Source organism: Schistocerca serialis, chromosome 5 (assembly GCF_023864345.2).
Source record: "Schistocerca serialis cubense isolate TAMUIC-IGC-003099 chromosome 5, iqSchSeri2.2, whole genome shotgun sequence".
In the NCBI taxonomy this organism is placed as follows: Eukaryota; Metazoa; Arthropoda; class Insecta; order Orthoptera; family Acrididae; genus Schistocerca; species Schistocerca serialis.
In genome coordinates, this window is record NC_064642.1 from 511,427,967 (window position 1) to 511,442,284 (window position 14,318).

The 14,318-nt window shown below is 42.1% G+C and overlaps 1 protein-coding gene across 1 annotated transcript in view; it reads left to right on the forward strand.

Moving 5' to 3' along the window:
• Positions 1-14,045, forward strand: part of LOC126482038 (uncharacterized) — a 33,247-nt gene extending 19,202 nt beyond the window's left edge. The window contains exon 4 of the mRNA XM_050106011.1: positions 14,022-14,045. Coding sequence (XP_049961968.1) covers positions 14,022-14,045 — 24 coding nt within the window. The remainder of the gene's footprint in view (positions 1-14,021) is intronic.
• Positions 14,046-14,318: the final 273 nt, after the last annotated feature.

Here is a 14,318-nt window from a genome sequence, read left to right on the forward strand (position 1 = left end):
TTACAGAATATTCACACAAAAGAATTGAAAATTGTTTCATTTCTCAATGTAACCTATCTGTGAACACACCGTCATTCCATGGTCGCTGCGAATATTAATTTAGGAGCTGATTCAACCACTGAAAACACCTGATGTAAAAGCGGCACGGTTGGAGGATGTGCGATGACGTGGTGTGTCTTTCATTGTTAGAAATAGCCAAAAATACCATTTCAAAGTTCTTTTCATAAAAAAAGAAAACCTCGTGCATATCGTTCGCCTGTTTCGATGGTGTAATCTCCTGGTGAAAGAGCCCAAGTTCATACTTTTTGCAGACGGTTTTCTCTCAGCGCTGCAAGGACTTTCTTTCGTAAAACATCTTGTTAGCTCACACCCATCACTTAGTGCCCTTTGGTAAGCCACCAAAACAACTCTCCCACTCGAGTGGCCATGTTGTCTGCCCGGATGGTGCTGAGGCGAGGCTTCGGGTCCGTTTCCACAGGACGGGCGGCTTTCTTTGAGCTGTCGCACCCGCGAACATTCTTCAGATTCACGACAGAATCATCACACTTCTCATACAACAAGCGGTAAATTTAACGGGTATTACATAAACCAAGTGGAGCAAAAGAATGACTGCTCACTGTTCTTTTAATGAAAACTTCGCCATCTCTAGTGTTGAAAACATTCCTTAATATACTTTCACTGCACAATCCAATCAGCTGCTTCATTGATAGTGTTTTATTCACACGATCGATTATGAAATTACACAATTTACTCTTCAGGAAAATGTATACGAATGGCTATAATGAACTCAGGACAATGCACCTACACACAAAGTGTCATCACAAATATGTGTAGTTACAACATTTAAAACATAAATATTATTTGAATTTCTATAATGGGAACGAACGTAAAGATAAAGTGAGACGGGAAGTTCAAGGCCAACAAATTCAAGAGTATTTGTGGTGAAACACTGGAATGTGACCGAATGACATTATGGTCTGTTCATTATGTCGACTACCAAGAAATCGATCAAACTAAAGCTACATTGCCTGTCAACGATAAAGTAATCGAAACATTAGTGTCTCCAGTAAAATGAAGGAAAGAAGTTTTCATCATCTGATTGGCGTCTATCTAGTAACAGACAGGTGCATCAGTTATGGCAGTAAATCAAGAATGTGTAACTAAAGTAGCGGCGTGAAACGTACCATCAAATTACGGAATCATCTTGGTTTTTCAATCATCTTTTTATATATCACCGCGTCATTTATTGAAGGAAGACAGTAAGTCCAAGGAATACAAATATTACTACATAGAAAAGTAAAAGAAAAAAAAACACCATGATGGGGGATGGAATGAGGTCATAAAAAGAAGACTAGAAGAGGTAGTGAGGAAGTTTCTGGTCAATAGAAGTCTTCTAGTGTCAAACGTCGGCCTTAATCCGGAGAAGCAATTTCTAAGAACGTACGTTTGGAGAACAGCATTGTATGATAGTGAAAACTGGAAAAGAAGAATATCGAAGAGATGCCACAGGAAGGTGCTGAAAAGCAGATGGATTGATAAGTCAAAGAATGAGGTGATTCTGCGTAGAATCTGCGAGGAAATGAATATGTAGAAAAAACTGACAAGAAGAAGGGACAGGATGACAGGGCATGTGTTAAAACATCAAGCAATACCTTACATGCTACTAGAGCGATTTGGACAGGAAAGACAGGCATTGATATACATTCGACAAGTAATTGACGGCTTTGGGTGTAAATGCTACTCTGAGATGAAAAGATGAGCCAGATAGAGCCAATCAGAAGACTGAAAACGAAAATATCAGAAGAAGTACCGAAATATCAAAAATAACCATGCGTGTGGGCTGTACATACTTTACTGTGGGCTGTACATACTTTAGACGTTGAGGAACTACGCTGATGATAATGTGTGATGCCTGCAATAAAGAGCGAAGACGTGTTGTTATTTCTTATTTTTGGGTATCTGAATTTGGTAGTATTTGAGCTGCTTGCGCTTGTTCTTCTTTTAGCACATTGCGTAATGCTATATCGATAACTGACGATGGTGGACAAATTGGAATCCTTCCTAGTACATTTTACGCCAGAACGTTTGCTACACACTCTTGCTTTACTGCCATTGTTGGTACTTATAACCGTTGGTGTACATGTTGATCCTATTAATGTTTAAAAACTCCCGAAGCGACGTAGATGACGCGTATTTAATAGAAGTCATATGGTGCCGCAAATGTTGACAAGTACGCCAAAAGTGGATGGAAAATATTGAACATGTGACATCATCATAGGTGACGCACATCGCCGCACGTGCAGCGGTGGAGTATTCGGTGTGGTTCCGAGGCTACGTGCGCGACTGTAACATGTGGGACTCAGGGTTCGAATCTTTCGTCTGGCAGGAAGTATTTTTTTTGCATTGCATTAGATAGTTATGTATTTACATTGCGGTAATATTCGTTATTTTGTTTACCGGTCTCACTGTCTCCGCTGGTTAACTGCAAAATGCAGTAAAAGAAAAACCTACGATATTGCATCACAAGTAAATAAGTATCAACTTCCAAATTGCATTGCTATCAGGAAGTGGTCTACATTTTACGTAAAAAAAGTATAAAAGCCAAAAAGAAGGGACAGAATTAAAGAAACCCAAAATAAGAATAGCATTTGGTTGGTTACAACGAGGACGGTAAATTTGTACCTTTACAACAGATCACCTTTACAAAAGGTGTTCGAAAGAGAGTAGATTAGCGGAACGATTTGTAGGACTGCCCCTTAAGGGTGAGGGTAGGATTGGCAAGCTCAATCGTTGTACGTGCGGCTAGGTACGTCTTCCGGTGACGTCCCATGTCAAATACTTGTCGTCCACTTTCGGAGTATTTCCCAGTATTTGAGGCTCCAAGGGTCTTATTCTAAATTAGTTTCTGAGCGTTATTTATATCGCTCCGAGGGTTTTCAAACGTTTATGAGAATCACCTTGTATAGACATGAAAGAGATAATGAGAATCTCTGTTGATATGTTTTATAACAAAGTACTTGTGTTTTGGCAAATTATCTTTGACAGACCAACGTTGTTTCAGTTTAGTCGGTTTCTTACTAGTTCACAAAAGAGGGGAGCGCAGTGTTAAACATTTAGAATCCTGTATAACTGAGATGTATAAATACACAAACTTTTTTGGCTACACGTATTGGTGATGATGCTTTATGTATGGTTGCATTGAAATGAGTTCATTTTTGCTATTGTTTTACGTTATGCTGATGGCACAGTCGAACTGTATACCTTCGATGTCGATCATTTGAATTAAATACCATCAACAAAGGAGCTTAATGGATTATTCAACAGCAGTATATTCATGAAATAAATACACTGAGGTGACGAAAGTCAAGGGACAGCGATATGCATGTATAATGACAGCGGTAGTATCGTGTACACAAGGTATAAAAGGGCAGTGCATTGGCGGGGCTATCATTTGTACTCAGGTGATTCACGTGAAAAGGTTTCTGACGTGATTATGGCTGGATGATAGGATTTAACAGGCTTTGAACGCGGAGTAGTAGTTCGAGCTAGACGCATGGGACATTACATTTCGGAAACTGTTAGGGAACTCAATATCCCGTTGTCCACAGTGTCAAGAGTGTGTCAATAATACCAACTTTCAGGCATTAACTCCCACCACCGATAAGGCTTTGGACGGCAGCCTTCACTCAACGAAGGAGAGCACCAGCGTCTGCGTAGATTTGTCAGTGCTAACAGACAGGCAACACTCCGGGAAATAATCGCAGAAATCAATGTGGGACTTACGACGGACGCATCCGTTACGACAGTACAGCGAAAGGTAGCATTAATAGGCTGTGGCAACAGACGGCCGACGTGAGTGCCTTTACTGTCAACACATCTCCTGCAGCATCTCTCCTAGACGGCTGGACAACCGTTGCCTACTTCCATGAGTCTCGATTACAAGAGCTGATAGTACGTTTTGAGTGTGGCGCAGACACCACGAAGCCATAGAACCAAGTTGTCAACGAGGTACAGTGCAAGTTAGTGGTGACCGCATAATAGTGTGGGTCCAACTGAAGCGATCATTGACTGGAAATGATTATGTTCGGCTAGTTGGAGACTGTTTTCAGCCAATCATGGACCTTTTGTAGCCAAACAACGAAGGATGAGAATGCGCCATGTCACAGGGCCATAATCGTTCAAGATTGGTTTGGTGGTCATTCTGGACAGTTCTAGGGAATGATTTGGTCACCCAGACCGTCCGACATGAATCCTATTGAACATTTATTGGACGTAGCCGAGTTGGTGCAAAAAATCGTGCACCGGCAACACTTCCGCAATTATGGATGGCTGTAGATGCAGCATGACCCAGTATTTCGGCAGGGGACTTCCAGCGACTTGTTGAGTCCATGCTACGTCGAGTTGCTGGGCTAAGCAAGGCAAAAGGAGGCCCGACACGATATTAGGAGCTATCGGCTGATATGTGTCACCTCAGTGTAATGCTGCTAGGTTTCTATCCATAACGTTGAATCTGACAATAAATGACTGCCTCACAATCGTAGTTGCCGCTAAAGTTCTATGTTCTGTTCAGTGCTGCCATTTGTACCACGCATACATAAATAGTGCTTGCATATTTGAAGCCTTAACCTTCGACCATAAATATAACAGACTGGCCCTGACGTCATTTTCGTGGCTCCAACACCTCTGGGCTAAAGTCACGTGAATGTTGGCAAAACATGGTTGTTTCGTGTTGCGCTTATGGCTGTACTCAGTGTTTTATCGGGGGAAATGGCGTTACATTTCACGTGTGTTTCTATGATAGTGCAGATGCGTTTATTGAAATCTGCTGAAGTGACTTTTATATGTTTTTTACACTTGAAATAGAGTATCACGTAAATTAAAGTGTTGAAAGTGATGCCTGTAAAGTCAGACTCATATTAAATTTGGGAAATTATCTGTGATAATTCTGTTACAGAAGTGAGTATAACTGTTTCTCGTTCCTACTCATAGGTTCCCTACGGATGAAAACCGAAGGCAGCTTTGGATACAGGCCCTGAAACGGAAAAACTTTAAGCCATCTGCACATACGTGCCTTTTTGTATGTACAAGTGAGATTGTAATAAGGTAAGAGCACCTATTGTCGACACATGAAGAGAATTTTTTTCTATCTTCTAATACTATTAAACAAATGTAGGCTCCAAAATGATTTTATGAAACTTCAAAGTCTCACCTTTCATGAAAATATCATTTTTTTTTAAACTGATAGTTTAAACTTTTGTAAAAATAGTAGGAACTGGACCTTTGAAGTGCACCTAAAATTGATACTCTAAAATGAACCTGCTCATAAAGTCGACAATTTTGGCACCTATAGTTGACATAATTCCCATATTCCATTTTCTTTTATAAGTGACTAGAGCTCAATACGCGGCGAATCCAATATTTAAAGTTTTGTCACGAGCCCACTCTTACTGTTTAAAAGAATTTTAACGACATTTTACTTTAATTGATAGTTTATAGTAATTTCGTCCCGCTGCCCACCAGAGGGGCTGTCGATGTATTTGTTAGATTTTATAAATGGTACTGTGAACAAATCCAGGTCAAATGTAGTTCTGACATAATTTTTAGCAATTAAAAAAGTAATTTTTGTTGGAAGCGTTTGGCAGTCAATTGAGAAATGTGGGTAGAATACGATACAAACATAGGATGGCAGACCGCTGATTTCAAATCCCGCCACGTGTCGCCAACAGTCACGTGGTTTATGTTGGAGCCACACCAGCCCTATAGCTTCTGCACAGCAAGGCCAGTCTACTAGTATCTATGGTCGAAGAGCCTAACAGGATATTCCTATTCGCTCCCAGTCCTGTGGAAACAACGTCAAAGACCTGGGGACTTGAACGTACCTCGTGTAGTGAGTATACTCGCCGTTGCAAGGTACTGATACGAGTGCAACCTTCAGGGCGAGTCGGTGTCGCTGGCGGCGTACAGCTGCGGCTGGCCGGACGCCCCCGGCCGCTGCCGGCGAGCGCTGCTGCTGGTGATGCGGCGCGCGCAGCGCCCTCTAGCGCTGACCGCCGGCGGCATCTACCCCATACAGAGGGCCACCTTCCTCTCGGTGAGTGCCGCTATCTACCTGCTCCTTAACGTTAGCCAAAAGCTGTACAACTAAATGGTAACTTGAGTTTTATATACCTCCACCACAACACATTTCATTTCCTTGCCTAAGTCCTCTGCCGAAGCACTGTGTCAAAAGGCAACCTTCCTTCCTTAAGCCGTCGGCACACGGACCAAGCATCCTAACGTTGAGCGTTGAGCGTGCCGAGTTTATGACGTCATAGCGTGGAATAGCACGTTGAGGAGTCTTTCCGAACGTGCAGAGCAATATCTGGCATGTCAGATATTCTGAGCGTGCGTCTGAGCGTTGACCAATGAGATGGCACAACGCCACTTACGTCACAGGCAAGCCGTCTGCCTTCAGTACAGAGTTGTGAGGCGCCATATTGGCATTCATTTCAAGCCTATATGTGTATATGTCGTTTCTGAGCACCAGCAAATTGAGAATCACTGGAAAACCCGTTGTTAACTGTGTCATTCGTTCCAATAAAATATGAGAAACATCATATTCATGGCAAAAGAATTATTGTAACTTTCGTATTATGTGAGTAGGCTATTTGAAGGCAGCGACACACTGAAGATCCACCCAAAACGCATTGTTCTTGGTACAATTTGTTATAGTTAAATTTCGATTAGTAACATGTGTACGATTAAGGTTTTCAGGAACGGATAACGTACTATGATAGATGCATGGGGCATGTTGTTGGTGTAGAGTAATGACTAGCGTCACTGTCTGCAGTTGAGTTGTATGTTGGGGTGCTGGCTCGCGTCTTGCCACTTCTATGTTTTTTCCCTAACATTCGCGTTTTTATTAGGTTCTGTTACTTTCTTATTGGTTTAATATAAGTATATACTATAATATTTGATGTTATGTAAATATAAGTTCACCTTTTTTTGAGGGGTGACTGTTCGATTGGCTTAATCTGCAGGACAGTTTGCGCTACTTGTATAAAGATATTTTGCTCCGTTTTTTTTAACGCTTCGTAATTCATATGTTGCAAAGATTCTGCTAGCGCGTAGAAACAGTGATCAAGTAAGACTCACCTTGGGGTTTTACTAAAATGTGGGAATGAGGAAATAATGTTTATCTTATGCAGAGAAGTATTCCAAATTTGTACCTCACTGTTTCTAATGGAACTTTTATAAGCCTGTGTCCTTATTGATTGGTCATGGTACTTTCCTTTTCGTGGTCGATGGAGGAAATGTGCGTTTTAATAGAGCTACTAACGTGGGAGTTTTACGCGCGCCTGTTGAGTAAACAGTGTGATTTACGAACTATAAACATCCCTCAACAGCCGCTGGAGTGCATTGCGATCGCGTATACCACGTTGGGGCCCTCGTACCGTATGCGCGAGTCGCATCGTTCCTGAGCGTTCAGCAGCACGTTGAACTTGGCACGCTCAACGTTAATGTTCGACAGCACGGTCAGTGTGCCGTCGGCTTTAAGCACAGGCAAACAGAGAGAGGGCTGTCCACATGGTTGGCTCTGTAGACTCACACAGTGCGGGGAGGGCGCGGCGATCTAGTTTTCGAATGGAGCTCACTGTGTTATATGATATCTGTCAACTTGTAACCTATCCACACCCTCCCATAATTAAATGACACGTGTAACCCTAAGTCCTGTAATTTTCAGGACAGGCATATAACTAACAAGACAAAAAATAGTCGTAACGAGAAGAGATTATCTGAATGGGACGGAAATCATCGACAGCCGTGATAATCAAGTACAGACAAACAAATGGTTACAATTTCAGAAAAATTGGATGATTTATTCAAGAGAAAAGAGTTTCATAATTTGAGCAAGTCAATAACGCATTGGTCCGGCTCTGTCCCTTATTAAAGCTGTTATTCTGGTTCTCATTGATTGATATAGCCGCCGGCCGGTGTGGCCGAGCGTTTCTAGGCGCTTCAGTCTGGAACCGCGTGACTCCTACGATCGCAGGTTCGAATCCTGCCTCAGGCATGGATGTGTATGATTTCCTTAGGTTAGTTAGGTTTAAGTGATTCTAAGTTCTATGGGATCGATGACCTCAGATGTTAAGTCCCATAGGGATCAGAGCCATTTGATTGATACAGCCGCTGGATGTCCTCGTGAGGGATGACGTGTCAAATTGTGTCCAACAGTAGAAAAATGGGAACTCAGTTTTATTTACCCTCGCCACAACACATTTTATTTCCTTGTCAAAGTGGGAGCGGGCATTATATAGCTGAAATGTAAGCCCAACACCACTTGCCATGAAGGGCAACAAAACGGGGCGAGAATATCGTCGACGTACCGCTGCTCTGTGTGGATGCAGCGGGTGACGACCATCTCATTGGATGCCTTAAATGATGCGGCCCACGTTGAACTGATCATCGATGACCGGAGAAGACCTGCTGTAGACGCCCCAGACAGTGATAGGACAGCAACCCGCCGTATCCTTACAGTACAGCGGTACGTCGAAGGTATTCTACGCCCAGTTTTGTTGCCTTTCGCCGGCCATTGTGGCCGAGCGGTTCTAGGCGCTTCAGTCCGGAATCGCGCTGCTGCTACGGTCGCAGGTTCGAATCCTGCCTCGGGCATGGATGTGTGTGATGTCCTTAGGTTAGTTAGGTTTAAGTAGTTCTAAGTCTAGGGGACTGATGACCTCAGATGTTAAGTTCCATAGTGCTCAGAGCCATTTGAACCATTTGTTGCCCTTCATGACAAGCCGTGCTGGTCTTACATTTCAGCAATACAATGCCCGCTTGCTCACGGCGAGGGTTTCTATTGCTTGTCTTCGTGCTTCCGAAGCCCCACCATGGCCAGCAAGGTCGTTGGATCTCTTCCCAATTGAGAATGCTTGGAGCGTTATGGACAGGGCCCTCCAACCGACTCAGCATTTTGACAATCTAACGCGCCAATTGGATAGAATTTGGGAAGACATCTCTCGCGAGGGCATCCAACAACTCTATCAATCAATGCGAAGCAGAATAAGTTCCTGCATGAGAGTAGAAGTGGACAAACGCGTTACTGACTTGCTCAATTTGTGACCCTCCTTGTCTTGAATAAATCATCCGCTTTATTTTTCTGAAATTGTAATTATTTATTTCTCTGTACATGTAAATCATATCTATTAATTTCCGTCTCAATGGATAAATTCTTGGTGGTGGGCTTTATTTTTTTTGTCTTAGAGCGTATTCCAAAGTATACAGTACAAGTAAAATGCGAATAAGTGTACTATTGAAAATTATTATGCCAGGAAAGTACGTTGCACTAATTAAAATCGAAACTAGTTAAATGTGTAATTGTATTAACTCGTCATCAGTAGTTGTCGAGAATGTTTCTAATTTTGAATGAAATTGAGCAAAACTGAGGTTGTCTTATAAAATAATACGGACGCCATCTCGTGTCTGAGGAAAAATTATTAAACTGATGATGCTGAGTGAAGTAATGAATTTACGTAATAATTACTGAAATTTCTTTGAACGTTGATGGTCAATGCACGCGAAGGGGGGGGGGGGGGTGGGGGGGCTCGCTTGAAAATAAAAGGTACTATAACATGTTTGAAAGTTAATTACCATCATACTGAACACTTTGCAATAATCCAAAATCAATTTCTAAGATGGCGGCGAGTGAGTGACATGCGCTAGTTTGACTCAGAAGTTTACCTGAGATTTGGAGGCGTTACTAAGCAGTTAGGTTGTTCAAGATTAGCGTGACTAGTGCCTAGTGTCACATTATCAACTCATTTTAAGTATATATTACGTGAATCTGTTCTTAAAATTGAAAACCGACGAACAACGTGCAGCACCGTTAACGTCCAGGCTGCCGAGAGCGCTCCGTCCGAGCCTTCCCTGAGAACTGCGGCCACTTGGCCCGGCATCGCTGACGTTGCCGCATCCGTCAAGGCTGAGGTTTGTGGCGCTCTACAAGCACAGGATATACTTGGGTTTTTTGTCTAGACCATCACTGAAGCTGTTACTGCAGCAATGTCCCACGAAATACAGCAGACTCTGGAGGGGAATGCGAGCAAGATCCGTGCTCTGAACAAATCGTTAAAAGAAACTGAGGAAAGGGCACAGCTGCTCTAACAGAAACTGGTTGAGAACTCTTACGAACCTGAAGAGTGTCAGAGACGTCATAATCTCAGACTGTTCGGGATTCCAGAGAATAGCACTGAGAGTACAGAAGAATTAGTATCGAGTCTTGTCCGCGAGAAGCTAGGCTTGCAGGTGACACTAAATGACAGTGGTGGAAGGCATAGAGTGGACGTAGGACGCCAGGATCTACAGAACCGAGACCAATAATGATGTAGTTCATGTCGTACAGGGAAAAATCTGAAATCTTCTGAGTGAAGAAGACACCCGCGGTGTCAGGTCTGACGATACGAGAAGATCTCACCTGCGAATGGTTAAACATTTTGTACAACGCGATTTCGAGATTTTGGTTACAAAGGATGGAAGAACAATGGCGAAGACCGAAAAGCGGAAAAAGCTCAGTTTGCAGTGCAAATGAACTAGAAATCTTATGATTTAGGAGGTAAGAACATGTCAACCCTTGCTGCTGCTAGTTTGTGCGTTTATTCTGTTATTGCAGGTTTTAGTTAACCATAACTTAGGTAATGTCTTAACTATTTTGTTATACTTCATTACTTACCCCTGTCCTTACTTACTTTGTCAATTACTGTACCAACTTAGCCTTATTTCAGTTTCTATTTACCATCATTTAATATCATATTGCTGTACTCATAATAGTGCACTCAGTTTTTATTCCGTCTGTCACCAGTCGGCTGTTTAACTACTGCTACAAATCCAGCTGGCTTTGGCCACAAAACATCCCTCCACCCTCAAGATATCTACCTTTCTTACATCCCCCCTCCCAACTTTCGTTATGTTTTGTTCTCTCGCCAGCGCTTACGCGGTGTGACAATTGTCCAGCACCAAACATCCTCGCGCGCTCTGCAACTCAACGCACCAACCTCCATGTTGCAATTGCAAATGTCCAATCTTTTCCAGCTCATCTGAATTCCGTTATATATTACGAGTCACAGACATCCATGTAATACTTCTGTGAGAGAACTGGCTCAACCAAAATATTTCTTCAAGTTCGATAAATCTAGATGACTACATCTTTCTAAGACACAAGACATGTAACACACGAGGGAGTGGACTAGGGGCATACAATCCCTGTGATATATCACCTACTGTGGTACGTACATCCTTCAGTAATGAACTTAAACAACTGAAATATACGTTCATAGAGATCTAATCCCTTAACAGAAAGTGGCTGTTGTGTGTCGTCTACAAACCTTCTAAGTAGTCGGGTTTGCCTGCTTCGAAACCGCCCCTTCAAGTCTCAAATCGACATTCGATCATGTAATTGCAGCTGGTGACATTAACACAGATTTTGCACACAATAGCCCTTCCAGTGTGAAATTTAACCGGATGCTTTTTTCTCCGAACGTGACGCTACTTCAGCTTGTCCGTAACAATCATACGAACAGTAGTCACACTCTAATGTATATATTTACAACAAAATCACCAAACAGAGTGGTTCGCACGTCTCAAGTATTTGCACCTGGCTTGTCTGCTCATGACATAATTTTCATGACGAACTGGGTAGAACGTTCCACAAAGTAACCAGAACAGACTACATTCCGAGACTTATTAATCTGAATTTGCAACTGAGGATCAAGAAATAGTTTGAGCGACGTCTTCCACTCCTTCCTCGGACGTCAACGAGAACCTTTATGGATTTACTAACAATCTTACTTTACTATATGGGAAATATACCCCTCTAAAGACCAAAACAATAAGAAGGGAACAGCCACCTTGGTCATATGAAGAATTAAAACACTTCATGTATCTCAGAAACGTTGCACATCGGGTATACAAACTGCTCCCCACGCGTGAAAATCATATTATTTACAATCAGAAGATGAAGAAATTCAGTCAAGCTGCGAGAAATGCAAAACTCAGGGATGCCCATACATTAACCGACAAGAGAAATACGCCACCTATCCTATGGAAAAACCTATGTGGTCTTGCTAAAGGCAAGGTACAAGCTGCAGCTGATCCCATTGTCCCAACTGAAGAAATGAACCGGTACTTCACATTACCTACAGCCACAACTGAACCGCAGACGAAACAAAGACTTATTGATTCCTTCGTGGTGGTAAACGACTGTAGCCATGGAAACCTCTACCGAAAGAACATTACTTGCAATACCGTCAAAAAAAGCCACCATTCTTATCATATCAGTTTCTACTGGACACGAAGGCATCACAGTCCAGAGGTGAAGTTTGTTATGGACCCACTACTGTCCACTATAGCAGATATCTTCAATCACTCCTTAATAACAAGTGTTTTCCCAGAGGCCTGCAAACAGGGAGGACTATTTAAGTCACTACCTGCAAAGGACGTTGCCACAGCACCCTCTGATTACTCGCATATTTGCATTCCTTCTGCACTGTCCAAGGCCTCAGATTATATATAGCCCACTACCAGCTAACCAAGTAACAACCTACTAGACGAATATCAATCAAGTTTCCGTAAACATCATAGCACAACATCTGCCTTAATAATAGTAAAAAATGACCTGAATCATGCTGTGGATGCACAAGAGGCGACTATTATGCACTTCTTAGACTTCAACAAAGGCTCTGACATCCGTATTTTGCTTGCCAAACATAGCAGCCTAAATTTCTCGCAAAGGGCAGTGCAATGGTTTCGCTCATACCTGACGTCTCGCCAGCACTGCGTCATCTTTGTCACCATCAATTAAGAATCGAGACCGGTAGTATCAGGAGTACCCCCGGTGCCGGTATTAGGTCCTATATTCTGTTCATTGTATCTCAAAGATGTGTCATCAATTTTGCCGTACAGAAAATACCACATGTGTGCTGGTAATCTCCAGTTATATTTAAGTACAGAACCACTAAACGTGAAGAAATCTGTAGAGAATCTCAACACCGACCTGTTTGCTCTACCAAAGTGGGCGCAAGCTTGAAGCTCAACGCACTCGAAACCTAAGCGTTATTGGCTGGTCATTCTAGGCTCATTAGCCTGAAATATCGGAAATGCCAACAATTTTTAAACCTAAATGGGACATATATCAACTTATCTCCTCCAGCAAAGAGTCTAGGAGTAATAATAGATGAAAATCTAAACTGGACTGGGCATATAACTGCAATGGACAAGAAGCTATCAGCACTTCTCCATACACTACAGAAATATAGAAAGCTCTTGCCTCTTGACCTTAAAAATATACTCAACCCTTAACTTTCATGTGTTGATTACAGCGATGTTATTGTGCAAGGTTTTTCTCAGAGAAGGTCGTGGTGCCTGAAACTTCTTATGAAAGCCTGTGTTCATTATATCTGTTATGTTCGACTCTTTAATCATATTTGACTATCATATGCACAGGTATCCTGGTCGCTTGCAGACGAGTGTAGAGATGTCCATACCCTTTGTCCTCTCTACGTCTTATTGACATACACTACATTGCCCCTCATGTCCCTCCTCGTCCTTAACGCTTATGTTTGAACAACATGGCAGAAATACCCGTTTCCATCAGAGCAAAATCCTTTCTGTCCCACTCCATCGTTTAGCCTCTGAGTCCTCCACAGTAGCAGGAACTCGTCGTTGGAATTATCTCCAGCGTTCTATTGGAGAACTGAGTACATAACCAGTTTCAGAAGACAGTTAATCACATATCTGCTAAAAAAACAATAATGATTACCATTCTCCCTGTACTCTCTCGTTACTCTTGTACATCCCTCTTTCCAGTCAGATCTTCCTCGTTGCCCAGTATTCTTAGCTGGACGCAGTCCCCTCAAATTTCCTTTCACCCTAACTCTTTATACCAGAAACATCTGTTTTTTACACCAATACATTCTATATATATCTGCCACTGTCCTTAACGTTATTATTGTCATTATTATTATTATTATTATCATTATTACTTGCAGCGGCAGTCGCAGGAGCAGCAGTAGTAACTGAAGTACTGTCACTATTAACTTTATTAGTTCATAGACAGTACTATTTGATCGCTTTGTCACTACAGACACTCTGATCATTTTAATACTATTTGTCATATTAAAATCGTTATTTCTTAGGAAACTTTGATATAAAAAAGGTAATGCATGTGTGGAACACTGGTCGCACGTAAGAGGAGCCTAATACTTCTAATCAGATCAGATTGAATAAATAAATAAAACAAAAGTTTTTCGTTAATTGTGACACATAACGCAATAACGATGAGAAAC